General features: G+C 47.0%; 1 protein-coding gene across 2 annotated transcripts in view; it reads right to left on the bottom strand.

Moving 5' to 3' along the window:
• Nucleotides 1-21,006, bottom strand: part of LOC121970728 (cysteine-rich receptor-like protein kinase 25) — a 101,150-nt gene that overhangs the window by 580 nt on the left and 79,564 nt on the right. The window contains exons 1-7 of one of the 2 annotated variants that reach the window (XM_042521622.1): nt 2,301-2,779; nt 1,233-2,223; nt 1,047-1,166; nt 847-983; nt 557-767; nt 247-484; nt 29-179 (exon numbers count right to left, since the gene is read on the bottom strand). In XM_042521622.1, coding sequence (XP_042377556.1) covers nt 29-179; nt 247-484; nt 557-767; nt 847-983; nt 1,047-1,166; nt 1,233-2,223; nt 2,301-2,744 — 2,292 coding nt within the window. In that variant the 5' untranslated portion in view covers nt 2,745-2,779. Of the gene's footprint in view, nt 1-28; nt 180-246; nt 485-556; nt 768-846; nt 984-1,046; nt 1,167-1,232; nt 2,224-2,300; nt 2,780-21,006 lie in introns of those variants that run through there. The other variant, XM_042521621.1, reaches the window with a different exon arrangement.

The raw sequence follows: 21,006 nt of genomic DNA, 5'->3' as shown, positions 1-21,006 counted from the left end.
ATTTGATGGAGAAACTTCGAACACTTACGGTTCTGAGAAGGCTCTGCCCGTGTTGCTCGAGATGTGCTCTTCCGTTCCTTTCGCCGCTTATGATTTCCAAGAGGAGAACACCGAAGCTGTACACATCTGATTTCACTGAAAAAACTCCATCCATGGCGTACTCCGGAGCCATATATCCACTGCATTGAATGAAACATTCATATACAATAAACTACAAAGTCGGACATGTTGTTTGGATTCACTTACAAAGTTCCAACAATTCGATTCGTGTTGACGACATTTTCATCAGTGATGTAAATCTTTGCCATGCCAAAGTCTGATATCTTGGCATTCATGTGATTGTCCAACAAGATGTTGCTAGCTTTGAGATCCCTATGTATGACCTTCAGAAGTGAGTCTTCGTGGAGATAGAGAAGGCCTTTCGCAATCCCTGAGATTATCAGAAGCCTTCTCTCCCAATTCAACTGTGCACGCTTGTTTGCATCTATCGAAGAAGCATGGAGATCATGAGAATTAAGAATTTAATTGTTTAAGTGAAGAGAGGGAAAGAACTGACCAAACAGAAAGGCATCGAGACTGTTGTTGGGGAGTAGTTCATAGATTAGTAGCTTTTCTTCGCCTTCCACACAACATCCCAACATCCTCACAAGATTCTTGTGCTGAAGCTTTGAGATCAGCTTCACCTCATTCTTGAACTCAGTTGGGCCTTGTTTGGATTTCTCTGACAATCTTTTGACTGCTATTTCTGATCCATCACGCAAAACTCCCTGAAAAAAATTGAGAAAACATCAACGAACCATGCTCTGTTTCGTGACATCAACGAGATAACACAAGCAGCGCTAATACCTTATAAACAGGTCCAAATCCACCTTCCCCGAGCTTGTTCTCATTGGAAAAGTCATTAGTAGCTAATTTTATGGCGTCGAAATCAAACAAAGACATCTCTCGAGTTTTGAAATCTTGATCCAAAAGTTTCCTATGATCTAAAAAAAGAGTGAAAATATCAGTCAATCTTCATGTGAGCAAAAGAGCTAATGGTTGGTTACCTCTTTTTCTTCTCAACTTCCATCGACGGAAGAGAAGCATTCCAAGGAGGAGCAAAACTGCCACAATTGGAAGAACAATTGCAATGACTTTAACATTTGATGATCTACTGCGTCCTCCTTCTGCAAGAGATTAAGATTCACTGATTTTTCGAGTTCGAATTTTGATGCAATGAGGCAGACGCAAACCTCGCGAAGAGTTTCTACCGCCACCGCCAGGTGCCGGCGGAGGGCCGGCTGCGGGGGTTATTATCGTCGCCGCCGTCTGGTTAAAGAAAGGATACACCTCGTATCTAATCATGCAGCTCCCGGACAAGAACTGCCACCCTCTTCGCTGCCGGCAATCCGTCACGATCCTGCTCGTCGCGTTCCCCAAGCAGCTACGGCAATTCTCCCTGCTCAGATCCCTCGTGCACTGCGCCGTCAAGTAGCTCGAATTCGCGTTGCTTAACGTGATAATGCCGGAAGCGAACAACGACGCCCTGCCCACCGCCGCTTCGACGAGCTCCAAAGCTCCGGTAACAGTTATATTGTCGGTGTCCGATGAGACACTATCCCCGCTGCAAAAGGTTCTCCCTTCGACGTCCACGACGTTGAAGATGCTCTGGTTCGAGTACCGCAAGAGGCAGTCGTCGTACCACATGATCCCCTGCGTCTTGTTCGGACACTCGCCCGCGATGGCGGTCCTGGATCTGTGTAGGCAACCGGTGCACGCGTTGTTCGGCAGCGCCGCGGGCTCTTCCCGGCAGAGCGCGAGGCCAAATAAATCACCAACTCTCTGATCGCCTGTCGTGGTGTTGTAGAAGCCGCTCGAATTGGCGTTGGATTCCAATTCGGCGACTGCAGTTTGGAGGTTCGACTGCTCGGAAGCGAGAAGGGCGGCAGGGAAGTCGTCGGCGGAGCAGCGACTGCGGATGATCTCGGTTTTACCGGGGACGGAAAAGAAGGGGGAGGCCTCGTATCGGATCCAGCAGCTCGGTGAGAGATAGCGCCAGCCCTTTTGGCTGCGGCAGCAGATCCGCGTGGAGTTCAAGATCGAGGTGAGGCAGCGCTGGCAGCCGGCGGAGGTGAGGTCGGAGGTGCACTGGGCGATGGAGAAGATCGGATAGAGGTCGGAGGTGTTGGAGGCGAACATGAGCGGCCGCCGGAAAGGAGCCTCTTCAACTAACGCCGACATCATCTGCTCAATTTCCATCCAATTGACTAAAAATCTCATATTTGAGAAAAATAAAAAGGAAAGAACTATATTTACGCCACCTCGTAGGGCTCCATAGAGCTGGTCTGCTCGCCGGGGTTGCTCATGTTGACGCCGGCAGAATCAACTTGGCCGAAGAAGTCGAGGTCGGAGTAGCGGAGCAAGCACTGGTCGTACCAGATGACTCCCCTCCGGAAGCCGGCGCAGGACCGGTTAATTTCGGCGATCGCCATCCGGACGCAGCTCTGGCAGTCGGAGCCGAAGAGGTCGCCCTGGCACATATACAGGCCGTAGGCGGAGTCCGTGCCGGCGCCGGCAGTGTCATTCGCGGCGTTGGAGGCGGAGGAGGTGGAAGAGAGTGAGGAGAAGAGCGCGCTGAGGCTTCCACCGAAACCGCCGCTGGCCGCCGAGTCAAACGTGCCTCCGGTGCAGTTGTACAGCGGCAGTTGGGCGGCGATGGCGGGAAGAGCAACGACGAAGAAGATAATTAACACAGAGCTTCTCATGCCCTGAATATTTAAAAAAAAAGTAATTTTTGATCTTCTTGAGGAATTTCGACAAAGAATGTTCAATGATAGCACGAATTGAAGAATGAATTAAACCATATGAATGCGGGAGGAGTTGCAATTTATATATCAGACAAAATAGTAATCAGTATAAGTTTGGCTAGATTGCAAAAGCGTTAGGAAATGATAACAAAAATATGTTAATTTAAACATGAGAAAATGACAAAAGAAAACAATTTCTATTTCTAGTGAGTCGTTTTTATTGTAACCCAATATTTGTTTTTTTCATTTTATCCCCTATTGTTTGTAAAATCAAAATTAAAATAGTCCTCCTCCATCAATACTAAAGGCCAAATGCTAAATTACTGAAGAGGTAATTTATGGAAGTCGAAATATTTGTCTTCATTTTATTTGCTAAATGTGAACAGAAATTCACTTTGATTACAGGAATATTTTATCTGTTTTGTAAAGTATATAGAGGTAAAATATAATCTTTAAAAATGCTAGGGTAATATGAAAAAGATACAGGATAGAGAATAAAGGGTAAAATAAGCTTTCTCCTTTCTGATGGAGTTTGGCTTTAATGCACAGCTGTTCCCCTGCTGCAGTTGCGTTTCAACGCTACTAAAGTCACGTATTTTCCACTGGTGACGGATGGAAGACTCTCGTTTGATTCTGAATGACAAATGGAAGACTCCGCGTTGGTTCCTGAATGAATCCGATTCTGCCCAGGGGTGCATCGAAAGTGCGTTAAATTATCAGTATCTATGATTTATACCATATAATTATATCCATCGTGATGTCTGACATTCGAATCTCGATAAAATTAAGATAAATATCTTTCTTATATATTAATTATTATTCTAAACGTTAATAGTCATCCGTAATTTATCTCCTTTATATTGGCTCTAGGACAGATTGACAGGGGCACTGGGGACGAGCGTATTCATTTTTTACCATCATATTAGTAGGATCTGGTCAAAAGAACGTGGTAGTCAGAAATTAAGGGGACGTGATAATCAGAAGTCAAGGAGACGTGACAATCAAAAGTCACTAAGACGTGATAGTCAGAAGTTAAGGGTACATGACAGTCAGAAGACAAGGAGATGTGATAGTCGATATATGGAGTGAACCCATCCGGGGCCATCCGGTGTATGAAGCCAGAGAGGGATCTACTCGTCGAAAAACCAGGGCTACGGAAGGAAGCGCGGTCAGGACCAAACCCGACCTGGCTTTACCGATTAGGGATTGCCAAGCTGGTCCACGTGAACAAATTTATCACCTTTGGTGGGGGCGGAATCATAAAGGCCGACAGAAGGGGTCCGACCAGTCTGTTTATCAGCACCCAACAGACCAACCATAGCTATTTCAATTGCACCCGGGCAAGATAGAAGACACTACGCGACAATAGATCAGGGAATCGTAACCACCTGTCAGAGAATATCTGCTGTATGTCAAGGAATATTCCAGCGGTTGGGATTATCTGCAAGTAGAACCTTCCTCCAGTCTATAGGAGAAGGTCACGTGTCCTCCACCATTCAACAAGTCCTGACACCCAACATCCTCTGATAGGGGTCAGTTTCCAGAAGGTACGTATTGTTATATAAAAAGGGGCATTCTCTCCCTTGCGCAAGTACGCTCACTCGCACACTTGTTTACTTTTCTTCTTCCTTCGTACACTGTTCTTCTGGAGAAAAAGTATCTGACTTGAGCGTCGGAGGGCCTGCTCAGGGGACTTTTTACTTGGTTCTTGGTCTCTAACGTTCCGTGTACTTGTCTGAGTGTGTGCAGGGGTTTGGTACCGCCGGCGCAGGCCCAACAGTTCTTTAGGACCATGTGGGGGTCCATTCTACAAAGCTCGTGTGATCGTAACATCCAAGTCTCCTCCTCGTCAATGCCAGCGACACTTCATCCATCTTTCGTCCGACTCAGACTCCGGATAGGATCAATTTAACTTCGTCTATGGGAACTTCTTCACCTATTCTGGAGCGTAAAGATGGAGGACACCGGTAAAATCAACGTAACCATGACGACAGGAGAATACAAGCTATATAAAGAAGCCAAGAGGCGGGGCAGCCTCCGAGAAGCAGACCACCACTTCTTGACCTTACAAGATGTCGACAATTTCTAAGGAGCCAACTCATGCTTCTGATAGAGGGTCAAAAAGAAAGCAGCCTGCGAAGTTTTCCTCGGCCTTCTATCGAGAGTCGGGCCTCGATTACCATCACAAGGGCCAGAGCGGCTATAATAAGAAGGAGCAACCGCAGGCTTTTGAGGCAAAAAGCTATAGTTCTCAGAGAGGAGCTCAAAATGGACCCTGAGGAGAAAGTGCCCTTCTCTACAAGGGTACTCGGTTAAAAGTTACCCAAGGGATACATGCCTCATGCTATCGGTGAATATGATGGTAGTCAGGACCCGGAAGATCATCTCCGCAAGTTTAGGAACGCTGGCCTATTGCATCAGTATAGTGATGCTATCAAGTGTCGAGTGTTCCTTAATACTTTATCCGGCTCAGCACAAAAATGGTTTGATCGGTTGCTGAACGGGCCCATCACTTATTTCCATGATTTCAAGATAGTCTTCCTGCGCCACTTTGCTAGTAGCAGGAAATACCAAAAGACAGATCATTGTCTCTTCGCGCTCAAGCAAGGGTCAGCTGAGCCCTTACGAAGTTATATCAAGTGTTTCAACCAGGTGACTCAGGACGTTCCATCAGCCACCTCCGAAATATTGATGAGCGTCTTCTCTCATGGACGGGTAGAAGGGGAGTTCTTTCGGGACCTCATTCAAGATCCCGTAAAGAACTTCGACGAGATGTTGGGAAAGGCTCCAGCTACATCAACATGGAAGAGGCTGAGGTTGCTCGACGGAAAGCAGACAAGGTGTTTACTTCCACCAACAAACTAGAAAAGAAGCCACCACAGTCGCCAGCCCAGCCTCTTCCGCTTACTCAGGACGCTCGATCCTCCTTTGGTCCCGGTCTGGATACCCGACCGATTCCGTGTGTGGCAGCTGTTCAAGTCCCAAGGCCTGGGTCGTGGGGACTGCGGTACTGCACTTACCATCGCTCTCATACCCATGCCACTAGTGACTGCTTTTAGTTCACTCGAGATTCTAGGCGTGCCGCTGAGTTGGGCCTACCTCCGCCTGAAATTACGCCCAGGACTCTACAAAGGATACTGGCCAGTCAACAGGACACGGCCGGGGCAGGCCAACCTGGCCGGCCTCAGCTTGATCTTGCCAGACAAGGGAATCAGCATCCTGGTCACAACCAGGAGCCTGGGAGGTCGAAAATCGGGGCAACACGGTCGTTCGGGAGATCAGCATGATCTCTGGAGGGCCCACTGATGGGGATTCCGCTAGGGCACGAAAGTCTCATAAGCGTCGTCTAGAGGTACATGCTGGGATATAGTCAGAAGCAAGCGACCGTGCCCATAATCAGTTTTGGGCCGCAAGATCTGGAGGGGTTAGAGCTTCGTTATGATGATGCTCTCATAATTAAGGTTGTCATAGCTAACAGTTGCGTGGCCAGAGTTTTCGTAGATATCGGGAGCTCTGTCAACGTGCTGTTCAAAAGTGCGTTTGAGAGCATGCAGATCGATATCAACGAGCTTCAACTTATGGCCACTTCATTGTACGACTTCACTGGCAATGAAGTACGCCTCATGGGCCAAATTAAGCTGGCGATATCTTTGGGTACTGAACCTCTGGTGCGGACAAGGAGGAGCACCTTCATCGTCGTGGATTCACCATCCTCCTACAACATCATCCTGGGAAGACCAGTGTTACATGAGTTCTAGGCAGCCGTCTCCACTTTCCACCAAAAGATCAAGTTTCCAGTAGGAGACCAGGTCGGGGAAGCAAGAGGAGAGCAGTTGGTCTCTCGTAGATGCTACATAGATATGGTGAAGGTAGAGGCTTGCAAAGCCCAAAGAACTCAGGATGGGAGGATCCACGTCATCTAGGAAGAGTCTTTACCTATAACAGAGGAGCCCCTCCCCTGGGAGGAGGTTCAACTGTACCATGAGTGCCTTGAAATCTCACCCGCATATCCAGCGATTTGCCAATGGAGGTCAAGGCAAACTTGGTCCAGTGTTTAACTCGTAATAGGGACATTTTCGCTTGGTATCCTGAAGAGCTACCCAGAGTCAAGCCAGAGGTGGCCGAGCATAAGTTACACTTTCTACTTGACGCCCGATCAGTTAAGCAGAAGAAGAGGAATTTCTTGGCCGAGCAGAATAAGATCATCTGAGCTGAGGTGGATCAACTCAGGAAAGCAGGTCACGTTAGAGAGGTACAGTTCCCGTCCTGGCTCTCTAACGTGGCCTTGGTCTCTAAGCCTAATAATAAGTGGAGGGTCTGCATTGACTTCCGTGACCTCAACCGCGCTAGCCCTAAGGATTGTTATCCGCTGTCCAGGATTGATCAAATAGTGGACTCAACTTCGGGGTGCGAAAGGATTTGCATGTTGGACGCCTACCAAGGTTATCATCAGACCCCTCTAGCACGAGAAGATCAAGAGAAGATAAGTTTCATCACGACCGATGACACTTTCTGTTATACTGTCATGCCCTTGGGATTGAGAAATGTAAGAGCAACTTATCAAAGAATGATGAATAAGATATTTAGAAAATAGATAGGTCGTAATGTGGAGGTTTATGTGGATGACATACTCATCAAGTCCACTCTAGTAGTTAATATGATTACTGATGTTGAAGAGACCTACAACACCTTGCGACAATATGGATTGAAGCTGAATCAGTTGAAGTTCCTATTCAGGGCTAGGGGAGGAAAGTTTTTGGGATATCTTGTTACTGAGCGAGGAATTGAGGCCATCCCTGAGAAATTACGGGCGCTTAGAGACATGAAGGCCCCTCAAAACCAGGAAGCTCAGAAGCTAGTAGGCAGGATAACGACGTTGTCCAGATTCATATCCCAGTCGGCAGATCAAGCCTTGCCCTTCTTCAAAGTTCTCAGAAGAGTGGCTAAATTTCAGTGAGATGAGGAGTGCAATCAGACCTTTGAAGAACTAAAGAAGCACCTGGAGACTTTACCCTCTTTATTTAAACCTACAGGGGAGGAGTTACTTTGGATATATTTGTCAGCCACCCCTGAGGTCGTGGGGGCGGTGTTGGTCAATGAGTAAGATGATGTACAACGGTCGGTGTACTTCTTCAGCCATTTATTGAAAGGGGCTGAGTCTCGATATATAGCCCTAGAAAAGTTAGTCTACGGATTGGTACTCGTGGCACGTCGCTTAAGATCTTATTTCTTAGCACATCCCATTATAGTCTTGACCAATAACACTATGGGTAAAGCTCTCACTAACGTAGAAGTGGCATCCCGACTCATCAAATGAGCGACTGAGCTAGGAGAATATGACATACAGTATCAACCCCGAGCGACGATTAAGGCTCAAGCCCTAGCCGACTTTCTGACAGAAGTTCATTAGACAAAGTCTGAAGAAACTTGAAAGGTTTATGTGGACAGGTCATCCACTCAACAGGGGAGCAGGGTAGGAATCCTTTTGATATCCCCCTAGGAAGACATCTTACAGTTAGTCATCCGATTGAATTTCAGAGCCACCAATAATGAGACAGAATATGAGGCTCTGTTGGTCAGTCTGCAGGTAGCTCAGTATGTAGGAGCAGCTCGGGTCATTGTATATTCAGATTCTTAGCTGGTAGCTTAGCAAGTGGCAGACAACTTCGAGGTCACTAGTAACAAGTTACAAGTATACCGAGAGGCCTATGAGAAAATGAAGGAGGACTTTAAGGAGGTCATAGTCACTAAGATTCCTCGGGTGGAAAATCAAAGGGCCGATGAATTGGCCAAAATGGCTAGCTCTTTGACTACTTGGGTACTGGGCAGGTCAGTAGCTTAGACCTTTCTTTCTGATAGCTCAAATAGACTTGCAGAATAATATTGAATAAGTAATTGACTGGAGGGATACGATGATCAATTATCTGCAGCGAGGTATCCTGCCGAATGATCCGGAAGAAGTCAAGTTGGTCAGGAAATGAGTTCATATGTAAACCTTGATCAAGGATCAACTGTACAAGCGAGCATTTTCCAGGCCACTGCTTAAGTGTGTGGGAGCAGAGGAAGCAGAATATGCTCTACAAGAAGTACATCAGGATATTGTGGCAGTCATGTCGGGGGAAGAATGCTAGCCCAGAAAGTATTGTTGGCCGGGTATTTCTAGCCAACTCTGCAGAAGGATGCACAATGACTGGTAAACGCCTGCTTATCTTGTCAAAAACATCAAAATCTGACCCATCGTTCGACAGACACATTAAAAATTGTCATGGTCTATTGTTCATTTGATCAGTGGAGCATGAATATTGTAGGATTTTTTCCCATGGCACTGGGACAAAGACGATTTCTACTTGTGGCTGTGGATTATTTCTCCAAATGGGTAGAGGCAGAAGCCCTGGCCAGGATCACAGAGGGAGCTGTTATCCAATTCTTGTGGAAGAACATCTTTTGCCAATTTGGGATTTCTCACAAGTTGGTTTTTGACAATGGAAGACAATTTCAAGGGCGCAAAATCCAAGCCAGGTGTTAGGGGTTCGACATAACTTAAGCTTTCACGTCTGTAGCTTATCCTCAGAGCAATGGACAGACTGAGGTCACTAATAGAAAAATTGTCATAGGATTGAAGGTCAAACTGGATCACGTTGGAGGTGATTGGGTGGAAAAGTTACCTGGTATACTTTGAGCATACTGAACAACTCCTAGAGAAAGCACAGGGATCACCCCATTCCATCTAGTCTACGGTAGCGAGGCGATGGTACCCATCGAGGTTGGGGTGCCCTCGGTCAGAAGAATTCTGTATGACGAAGGAAATACAAAATGTCGATTATTAGAGTTGGATTTTATTAGTGAAGTTTGCGAGCGGGTAGCCATACGGTTAACAACGTATCGACAAAGGATGCACCAAAACTATGATAAAATGATGGTGCCTTGATTCTTTGGAGAAGGGGATTTAGTTTGGAAGCTGACGAAGCCCATAGGAGAGGTGACTAAGTTGTCACCTCAGTGAGATGACCCCTACAAAGTGGTCAAGAAGTTGGCCTCGGGTGTTTATTACTTGCAAAATGCTCAGGGTAGACCACTGAGTCGCCCGTGGAGCACTAACTATCTCTAGCCTTAACGGGTCTAGGATAAGATTTGTAAAATATAAGAGGGAAAAGAAAATGGGATAGATCGGGCATGGAGAGCCATGTTATAATGTATAGATGTACATCCCTATTATGAGATTTTACAGATCAGGAGCCCTTGTTTCATGACCAAGTAAGAGGTATAACATCCAAATATCATAGCACACTAGAGTAGTCATACAGTTCACACACAAAGTCATTTAAAGGCATCAAACACATAATCAGGTATCTCCCTAAGTATGCGGCGATGTTCTAGAAGGTCCTCGGGAGGAATAGAGGATAGGTACCCTCCCTCGTGAAGTTGCCTAAGCGCTCCTACCACCCCATAAGTTATGGATGTAGCAAAGCAATCCCCCATTTGCGTACCAAACTCTGGAGAACGTAAGTATTCTTCTAGGTGCACTCTCAGTCGATCAGCCTCCCCTGCCTTATAATTCTCCAGGTCAGCCAGGGCTTCCGATAGATTCGACTGGGCTTCCTGATACTTCATCTTGGACGCTTAAAAAAGAGATTCAAGCTTGCTCTTTTCATCCCGGAGGTAATCAGCCTCTCGCTGGGTCTCCTTAAGAAGTTGTTGCTGAGCAGCACTTGTTCTCTTCAGGGTGGCCACTTCTCCCCTCAGCAAGTATTCTGCTGAGATTGTATCAGATAGTTGAAGTTTCAGGTCAGCCACCAAATCTCTCAGGGTTTTATTTTGCTAATGAAGGAGGGAAAGTATGTAACCTAACACCATGGACTTGGCAAAGGCCTAGGTGGGGAAACGAATAGATAAAGTTAAGGGGTCAGAATAAAGAGGAAAGGGGAATGATAAAGGGTCATAAAAACTTATCGTAACAGACCCTTCAGATAGCCAATCCAGCTGCACAGGTATAGGAAGAGCTTGCACTTGGTGAAGACGCTCCTCCTATTGAGTTGACAGTTAACCCCTAATCTTGAGACGACTAGTGGGAGCATTTGACTGATCACGCATGTTCCACTCTGAAGGCTTGGTGATTGTCACAGACTATTGGTGGGATCGCTTTGAATGATACGGAGTAGCCTGGTCTCACTAGGAGGAGGGAAGGTTGATGGACGGACGTCAGTCTTGCCGACAGGCAGATGCGCAGAGGTGGAAGGTTGGGAGGGAGAAGGTTCAACCTGAGTTGCAGCGGTGTCACCTGATCCAGTCCCGTGAGACATCTTCTAAGAGGAAGACAGGGAGGGGACATTCGAGGTGGGAGCTGCTAGAATAGAAAAAGCCCCTGTAGTGACTCCTTCTCTAATGACCGGAGCCTTCCCCCGCCCGACCCCAACTCAGGTTTCAGTTGGCATTGTCAGGTTGCCTGAAAAAGGTCGATTTGGAGTAGGAGTAGGAGCAGGATGAGCTGTCGATTCAGCCGTCTGGGGTTTAGAAACTAAGCCAGGTCACCTAGGTCGATATCGAGAACGACGAGAGAGTGACTGTTCATCTGAATCTGATTCCTCCGGCGGGATCCTAGGTCGGCGAGTGTTGAGTTTCGTAGGAATAGACCGAGAAGGCTCGGCAGCGAAGTGGACGCGGGGAGTTGTTCAGGAAGCTAACCGGGGAGCGGTAGAAGCATTTTCTCATGAGGCAAGGGGAGCTAGATGTGATACATTTCTTCGATCTAATATTATTCACCCTCAATACTATATCTCCATATCACTCAAGGGGAGTGGCCTGACCGGGGACACTTGGGCTAGACTGTCGGCTACAAGGAGAGTAACGGGATCAGAATAAGGAATTAAGGTCAACAAGGGGAAGGGGAACCATACCTAAAGAGCGTGGTAGCTCTGAGGGAGTGCGGCTTAGCCTGAACAGGAATAGTATATCCTCTGTCAATAGTCTATGTAAGTCCAAACGCCAACACTCCAGTTGTACTGAGGCATCTATGAAGTCAGGGTCTATTTGGAAGTCTCCCAGAACGGGCGTCGAATGTAAAGTTGTGCATCGCTGGGTAGGCCTCTCCACAGCTCAGGAAAAGTTTAAGAAGAAATACTTATCCTTCCAATCAGAACATGAAAAAGGAAGGGGAGTGAAAAAATTGGTTCGAAGGAGGGCCTGAAGACGAAAAAGTCCCTCGCTGTGGCGACGAGTAGTGAAGAAATAATGGAATAGGCGTGGGGCCCATGATATGTTGCATACTTCACAAAGGAGGACAAACTCGGCCAAAAGCCTCATAGAGTTCGGCGTAAGTTGACAGAGGGGAATGCGAAAATATCGACTCACTTGGGAAAAGAAGGGGTGTATAGGAAAGCGGAGGTCAGCCACGATCTGCTCTTGAAGAAAGTCACATATCCTGTAGGGGGGAAGAAGCCAGGTGAATTTTTGAGGGTATGATGATGTGCAGGGACTTGGGAACTTCATAGGTAAAGCGGAGATCATCCAGATCTACGCCCGTGAAGGTGGATACTCCCGGAGCATAAGTTGGTGTAGGAGAGGCCATAAGGAAGGGTGGGGATGAATCACAAGGAGCAAAGCGCAATGAATGACGAAAGCAGGAAGAAGACTTACTCTCGAAACCAAAAAAGTTCAGAGAAGAAGGGGAAGGAGGGTATTTATAGGCATCAAGAAGAGCTTGATAGGCCTTGACCTTTGCGACCATCGAATGGTTCACAATAAAGGCTGATGATGTCACCCCTAAATCTAATAATAATCAAAGCCGTTGGATCAATCTAGAAAAGCGAGCTCAGGGAACGTGTTAGAGAGCGATATGACGAAGAATATGAAAAGATTAATTATTTATTATCGCCTTGGAAATAGACGAGGGTACATGAATCTTCTCTCTGACCCGCTGCAAACTTGTAAGTCTCAACATCTCAGACAAGGAGGTTGAACTGGTCCGGAAAAGAGATTAAGAAGGAGAAGGTATCGGTCAGGAAGAGTGGCCGATCGAGGAATGGGTCATACGCCTTGGTTAGAAAATTCATTGATAGAAGCCTGGTCAGGTACAGAAGCCCGTCTCGCCGGGAGCTTTAGTGTCTATACGCATCTAAGTGTCTACAAGGGGAATAAGTCTCTGCCACACCACCCAAGTATTTCAAGAGTAACATAACATGTGCTCAGAAAGAAAGCAGTTAATCCTTTGTCTTACACAGGGTTTATATAATCAGACAGAGAAGAATAAATCTTAATTGGTAAAGGAGGGAAAGGCCTCCTCGGGAAGCTCCTCGATGAGGTGAGTGCGATCCATAAAGTCGTCAGGAAGGGCTGATTGAAGAAGGCCCTTCTTATGCAGCTGACGCACGACATCCACCCCACTATAGCAGATCATTCGATCAATAAGGTCGCCTATTTTCTTCCCAAACTCGGGAGAGGCAAGGTAGGCGGCCTTATAAGCTTCCAGGCGTGCATTTTCACTTGCCTGATATTCTTTCAGCTCCCCCTTTACCTATCTTCATCCACACGAACCAAAGATAGGTCTTGTCGAGTGGCAGCATCCTCATTGGTGACTTTGGATAAATCCGCTTGTAGGGACTTGAAGGTGACTTTGCCGACCTCCCATTGTTTCTGCAGGGTAGCTTCCCAATCAGCACTTGAAGAGAGGTTATCCTGGGTGGTCGCCAGGTCCTTCTTCAGAGTATTATAGGAGGCCTAAAGATCTTCCAGCTATTGCAAGAGGGTGACCACTTCCACTTCCTTCGCATCCAAATCATCCAAAATCTGAATACGTCGTAGTCCCTCGGAGTTGAGTTTAGACTCGGTCATCTTCAAAGCAGCCTCTAGGGCCTTTATTCTCCCCGCCTCTACCTGAGCCAGGCCTCGGCCGACTTGGGCCCTTTCTTCGACAGTTTGAAGGAGGGGAGGCACGGAACTATCAGAAGGAGTAGGATCAAAAATATAGCCAAGAGTCTGAGGCAATTCCAGTTCCCTGATACGAGCCCTCAAGGACTCATTTCTTGCTGGAGATCTACCACATATCGGGATATGCCCAGACCCCTGACACAAAGCTAAGGAAAGCAGGAGAAGGTTAGTAATATCTTAAGGATTGAGGCGGAAGCCAATAAGACTTACTGATATCAGTCGTTGCGAAAATGATTCAGCTAACTCCGACGGGGGGTGTTCTGAGATTTGGTCTATGGCAGATTGCTAGGATTCTACCAGGACTCCATGAAGTTGTACCTGACCACAAATAGAAGAGGTACTAACTGAGGGAAGAGGGTCCAGTCCTTGTAGGGAAGGCAGTTGATGGATAGAAGTGAAGACGTATATGCTCCGAGAGCGCTCCTTGGCGCACGAGGAAGAGGCCGGAGGAGCCTACGGAGCAAGAGGTAGTGTAGAAGGGGAAGAAGGATCCCTAAGCTGGCCTCTCACCTGGGCACTTGTCTGCTCTCCTATCTGAGCGCTAGTCCGCGGAGAAGGTATGCCCTCTATTACGGTAGAAGGAGACACCCAAGCATACGTCTTTGCCTTGACCTTGGAGGAAGCTCGGGCCATCGGGGGCCTTGATGGAGAGGCTTGGACTGATGGGGTGACTCGCTTCCTCCTGCGTTGCAAACATAAATGTTTTCCCGGGGGTGGAGAGGAAGCCCTTTCATCTTCGGTTACCTCAGGTTTTAGGGGTCTCCCTTTCCTAGGACCGTTGGGAAGAAGGCCCGGCCGTGACCCCAACTTGGATGGTCGAGGGTGGCCCAGACTTTCATAGGAGTTCTTCTCCCAGTTTTTTCAAAGCAACATTGGGCAGCTTGGAAGAATCAATAGAGAAGGCACGAAACATAACAGCTTCTGCAAAATCATAAGGAGATACCTCAGTTAGCGAAGATGTGGAATAGACAAAAGGAGCACCTATCGACACAGGGATAGGGCTGAGCCCTAAAGCATATAGGAGGCCCTCTCGCAGTATCACCAAGAGCTGGAGCTGAACTTTTTCTTGCTTCTCGGAGGATGGGAGGCAGTCAGGCTGATGCTGATACTCCCATAATTTGGAGTGGGAAGGAAGATTGTATCGCCATCGCACATGCCAAGTGACAGACTCAGACAGTTGTATGTAGAAAAAATGGGACTTCCAGCCTTTATTGGAGGAGGACATATCCGCGAAAAACTTATAGCCCATCCTAGATTAGACCATAAAAACAACTGGTTCAGAGTGCTTAAGGGCATATAAGTGATGGAAGAGTTGTGGGGTTAGGGGAATTTTATATAGGCGGCACAAAATCACCATCCCGCACATAGCACGGAAGGCATTGGGAGCAAACTGAGATAGGGAGATATCGAAATACTGACTCAAAGATGAGAAGAACGAATGAATAGGAAACAGAGACCACCCAGAAACTGGTCCTTAAAGAAGGTCACAAACCCTGTGGGAGGGAAAGACGGATGGTCATGAAGACCCGACGGAAGGAGCTTGTAAGTGTCAGGAAGCTTCAAGCTAACACAGATCGACTTGAGATCACTTCTATCTAAATCAAAAAGGAAGTACGAGTACCAAGGCACCTCCCTCTCGCTATCCATTATAGAGATGGAGAAGGGGAAGATAGGCGAAAGAAGAAAAGTATTTACAGTGAAGGGACACAAAGAAGAAGGCGAGCAGTCGAAAGCAAATGAACAACAAAGAGTTGAAAGAAGATGGAGCAATAAGAAACAATGGCAGACAACCTTTAAAGTTTATAAACCAAAGCCCTTAGGATACATCGAAGACTGAGCCGGACAAACGAAACAGCGCCACATACGTCAGCCGTCAGATCAAGGAACAAAAGCGATTTGGGGAAGCGTACGGAAAAAGCATGCGCCATACATTATGAGGAGTTAAGGTTGCGGGACACGTGTCAACCCCCTAGGAAAGGGCATTTACGATGGAAATGATGGGAAAATCATAAGGAAGGATATGCGAGGAGGTGGGCCTTGCTTCATGAAGACTATGCCTTGGGAATCAGAAAGTCCAGGCGAGAGCCTCAGGAAGTGGAGAAGGTGGCGACAGGAAAACTGATCAGAATTCAACGCCTCTGCATTTCTTCGAAACCAGTATAAGGTTTAAATTTAATTAAAAACCTTATGAAATGCACTTTGTGAGTGTAGGAATATTAAGCTAAATCGATTAGCCCATCTCCTGTTAAGTCGCAAGTGCTACCAGCCAAATCAAATCTTTGGGCAGGTCTCTAGATCAAGTACTGGTTAGGCCTCCAGATTGCTTCTTGGTCAGGTCTTCAGATTATTTCCTGATTAAGACTCCAGACCAGAATTCCTGGGCATGTCTCCAGATCAGAATTTCTGGGCAGATCTTCAAATCAGAATCCATGAACAGATCTCCATATCGGAATTCCTAGGCAGATATTCGGATCAAAATTCCTGGGCATATCTCCAGATCAGAATTTTTGGGTAGATCTCCAGATTAGAATCCTTGGACGAATCTCCGAATCAGAATTCCTGGGCACATCTCTAGATCAGAATTTCTGTGCAGATCACCAAATCAGAATCCTTGGACAGATCTCCATATTGGAATTCCTAGGCAGATCTCTGGATCATAATTCCTGGGCACGTCTCCAGATCAGAATTCCTGGGCACATCTCCAGATCAGAATTCCTGGGCAGACCGTCGGATCAAAATTCCTGGGTAAATCTTCAGATCAAATGCCTGGGTAGGTCTTCAGATCGAGTTCCCGATCAGGAAGCCAGATTACCTCTCGGTCGGGATTCTAGACTCTCGCCCCAGTGTGAGTTATAAGTGAGCTTGCTTTCACGCCTCCAGACTCTCGCCCCAGTGTGAGTTATAAGTGAGCTTGTTCTCACGCCTCTAGACTCTCGCCCTAGTGTGAATTATAAGTGAGCATGCTCTCACAACCAACAACCTCTCGGTCGGGATTCTAGACTCTCGCTCCAGTGCGAGTTATAAGTGAGCATGCTCTCACGATCAAGGACATCTTGGTTGGGATTCCAGACTCGCATCCTAGTGCGAGTTATAAGTGAGCATGCTCTCATGATCAATGACCTCTCGGTCGGGATTCCAGACTCTCGTCCCAGTGCGAGTTATAAGTGAGCTTGCTCTCACGCCTCCAAACTCTCGCCCTAGTGCAAGTTATAAGTGAGTATGCTCTCACGACCAACGACTTCTCGGTCGAGATTCAAGACTCTCGCCTCAGTGCGAGTTATAAGTGAGCATGCTCTCATGACCAATGACCTCCAGTGCGAGTTATAAGTGAGAATGCTCTCACGACCAACGACCTCTCGGTCAGGATTTCAGACTCTCAACCTAGTGCGAGTTATAAGTGAGCATTCTCTCATGACCAATGACCTCTCGGTCGGGATTCCAGACTCTCACCCCAGTGCGAGTTATAAGTGAGCATGCTCTCACGACCAACGACCTCTTGGTCGGGATTCCAGACTCTCGCCCCAGTGCGAGTTATAAGTGAGCATGCTCTCACGACCAACGACCTCTCGATCGAGATTCCAGACTCTTGCCCAAGTGCGAGTTATAAGTGAGCATGCTCTCACGACAAATGACCTCTCGATCAGGATTCCAGACTCTCGCCCTAGTGCGAGTTATAAGTGAGCATTCTCTCATGACCAACGACCTCTCGTTCGGGATTCCAGACTCTCGCCCCAGTGCGAGTTATAAGTGAGCATGTTCTCATGACCAACGACCTCTCGGTCGGGATTCTAGACTCTCACCCCAGTGCGAGTTATAAGTGAGCATGCTCTCATGACCAGCGACCTCTCGATCGGGTTTTCTGACTCTTGCCCAACGCAAACTATCAGTAAGCATATTTTCATATTCATTAATTCATGGGATCACACAAAAGGAGAAGTACCAAAGAAGAGAAGGAAACACAAGAGAAAGACATGAACAAAGACCCACAGCATAGCCTGATCGACATTTATTTGATAAAGTTTGGAAGACATTCTTCAAAATACATATTATCACACTAGGAGTGCAAGTAGTGCCAACTTCCTTTTCAGCTAGCAGTGTCAAGTTGACACTGATAGCTGGATCGATTTGCCTGACCTGCCTGCTCCAACTGGGCTCGTGCCTGGATTAGTTCTGTCTTGATACACTGAATGGAGTGATGTTGCTGGGCAATAATTTCATCTTTTAGCCGACTTTCTTCTTGGAGAAGGGTCAGAGAGCCCTCATGTTTTATCTTTAAATAGGCGATAAAGTGAGTCTGGCTCTCTAGATCTGCATAAGCCTTATGCTTCAAGGCCGCCTCAACTCGAGTCCGGGACTTAGTGGCTAGCCAAAGTTCTTCCATCTCTCGACGAAGGGAAGGCTGAAGGTCCCTGCTCTGTATCATCTCCAATAAGGCCTCATCCTTCTGGGCAAGTAACTGAGTCAGATGAGTGAGTTGTTGGTGTAAAGATGACATTTCATCAGGCTCCACTATGTATTCCGTGGCATGAAGAAGTACAAGGAGAGCATAAGGGTATGAGAGGGGTCAGCTCTTCTTAAAGAGATAGAAGTGAAGGGTCATCCTCAAGGCATGCAACGATATATAGGAAATGGTATCGCATTCAAGGACACGGTGTATATCCTAAGATCTAGGGATTGATGCAGCAATATAAACATTTGGGAAATAGTGCAGCATATGAGAGAATGGTAAATTCCCAAGGGCCCGGGGAAAGGGAGAAGTAGTTAACGTCGCAGTATCGAGGCCAAGTGAAACTTGATTATGCTCTAGTCAGTCGGACCCGGGCCTCCTTCGATCAGACTTGGGGGGAGGCTTGTGATACGGTGCATAGTAGTAGGGTTTGGTCAAGGGGATGTGGCAGTCAGAAGTTAAGGGGACGTGACAGTCAGAAGTCAAGAGAACGTGACAGTCAGAAGTCAAGGGGACATGACAGTTAGAAGTTAAGGGGACGTGGCTGTCAAAAGTCAATGAGACGTGGTAGTCAGAAGTCAAGGGGACGTGGTAGTCAGAAGACAAGGAGAAGTGTCAGTCGATATATAGAGTGAACCCACTTGGGGCCATCCGGTGTATGAAGCCAGAGAGGGGTCTATCGATCGGGAAACTAAGGCTACGGAAGGAATCGCGGTTAGGACCAAACTCGACCTGGCTTTACCGATTAGGGGTTGTCAAGCTGGCCCACATGAGCAAACTTATCACCCTCGGTGGGGTTAGAATCATAAAGGCCGACAGAAGGTGTTGGTGCGAGAAGCATCTGACGATCGAACCTGTGTTTGGATTATGTCAAATGGTTCAAAGTTAAGTTGTTTTGTTATCTGATATGTTTGAATGAGCTTTGTAAGAAAGTCCCAAGTGTACTTAGCCAAAAGTTCTAGCTACAGTTAAGCAGGTGGAAAACCCTAGGGGATGGTAGTCCTAGGTCTTAGGGGGTGGTAACCCTAGGTAAAGAAAAGTCTTAGCTGCGGTTAGGCAAAGGGAAAACCCTAGGGGGTGGTAACCCTAGGTCCTAGGGAGTGGTAATCCTAGGCAGAAAGCCTTGGCGGATCGAGAGCTTTGGGCAAAATCCTAAGGGGTGGTAACCCTAGGTTGAAAGTCCTAGTGTCGCGAACCAGGTGGAAGACTGGACGGGTCATGAAACGGGCGTCCAGCATGAAGACCGGAAGCTTCGGGCGCTGAGCAAAAGTCCAGTTGGTCTGGAGGATCAACTGACAACAGGTATACTCTCCTGAGTGTAGTAGACAGTAGGCGTCGGTTCGACCTAGGATTTCTGGAGGAAATCCGAAGTCAGAACCGGATAGTCTGAATGCTGTCAACTTATTTGTTTGATATTATTTGCTATTTGTCTAACTCTGTTTTGCAGGAAACTAACGATTCTGCAGGGTTAGACTTAGCCTTGATCGGTCAACCGAACGGCCAGATCGGTCGACCGAACCCCAGTACAACCGGATCAAATTTCTAAATTGTAGACCAGGTTCGATCAAGCGATCGGTCGACCGAACTCGGGGATCGATCGACCGAACTCGGGGATCGGTCGACCGAACCAAGGATATGAGTTGACCTGATCGAAGCGGGGTCATCAGATCAGATGAAGAGGAGATCATTTGATCGGTCGACCGAACATGGGGATCGATCGACCGATTCGCTTCAGGTCAAACCTGATCCCGAGCTTCGAGGATCTAGATCAGATCTAAAGAGACTATAAAAAAGAGCCTCGGGCAGCACTTCGAAAACAGCTCAAAATAGAACAACTTGTGCTCCTGTGCGCTGCTCCGAATGCCTCAACAACGCTCTACTGTTCCGACAATCAACGACTACTTTCTTAATTTTGTATTGTCGGTATAATCATTCTTTAGTTTGTACTTATACTTACATTCCTATAAAGAATTTCCGATCTATAGTGATTGCCCAACGAAAGCGATTAACGATCACGGGCCTTGGAGTAAGAGTCGCCACAGGCTCCGAACCAAGTAAAAGAAATAGTGTTAGCGTTGCTTCTGTGTTTATTACTTTTCCGTTGCGTATTTACTCGATAGTTTTTAGAAACGAACGAAAATGCCACAGCGCTATTCCCCCCCTCTCCTCCTCCTCTAGCGCTTTCGATCCAACAATTGATATCAGAGTGGGGTCGCTTCGAATTGGTGCAACCACCATTCAAGCAATATTTTTCGTGGTAATTTTCTGATTTTTCGGAGTCGATCAGAATCGGTATAATTGCTGTCTTCTGATCCATTTTTTTTGCAAACAAAGTTTTTGCTTAAAGCTGGTGCAACACCACTCGAGTTCGGATTTTATTTTTCGTTATCCCACACTACTAATCCAAGACTCAATCTTGGAACAAGTTTTTGTTTCTTTTGTGTGTGAGACCTCCCTTTGCTATAATGGTCCATCAAGAAGGCTACAACGTAGCCCACCCTCCGCTCTTCACCGGCGAGGACTTCGGCTACTGGAAGGGTCGAATGGAGTCATACCTCCAAAGTCAGTTTGAGATGTGGATGATCATCAAGACTGGGATTCGCTCTTCCACTCGACGGCTTAGGAAAATTGGTAGCACGTGAGAACTGGGACGCAAGCATAATCAAGAAAGTTGAGGCTAGCGCCAAAAAAACCTGCACCCTCCAATTCGGCATTACAAAGGAGGAGCTAAACTAAGTCGGCCCATTCTTAAGTGTAAAAGAATTATGGGAGAAACTGATCGAGCTGCACGAGAGCACGTTCGACACAAAGGTAAGTAAGCGTGACTTACTTTTTAATAAATTCTATAAC

This window comes from Zingiber officinale, chromosome 4A (assembly GCF_018446385.1).
Source record: "Zingiber officinale cultivar Zhangliang chromosome 4A, Zo_v1.1, whole genome shotgun sequence".
Taxonomy (NCBI): domain Eukaryota; kingdom Viridiplantae; phylum Streptophyta; class Magnoliopsida; order Zingiberales; family Zingiberaceae; genus Zingiber; species Zingiber officinale.
Note: the sequence above shows the minus strand (reverse complement) of the source record. Positions and strands in the feature narration are given on the sequence as shown.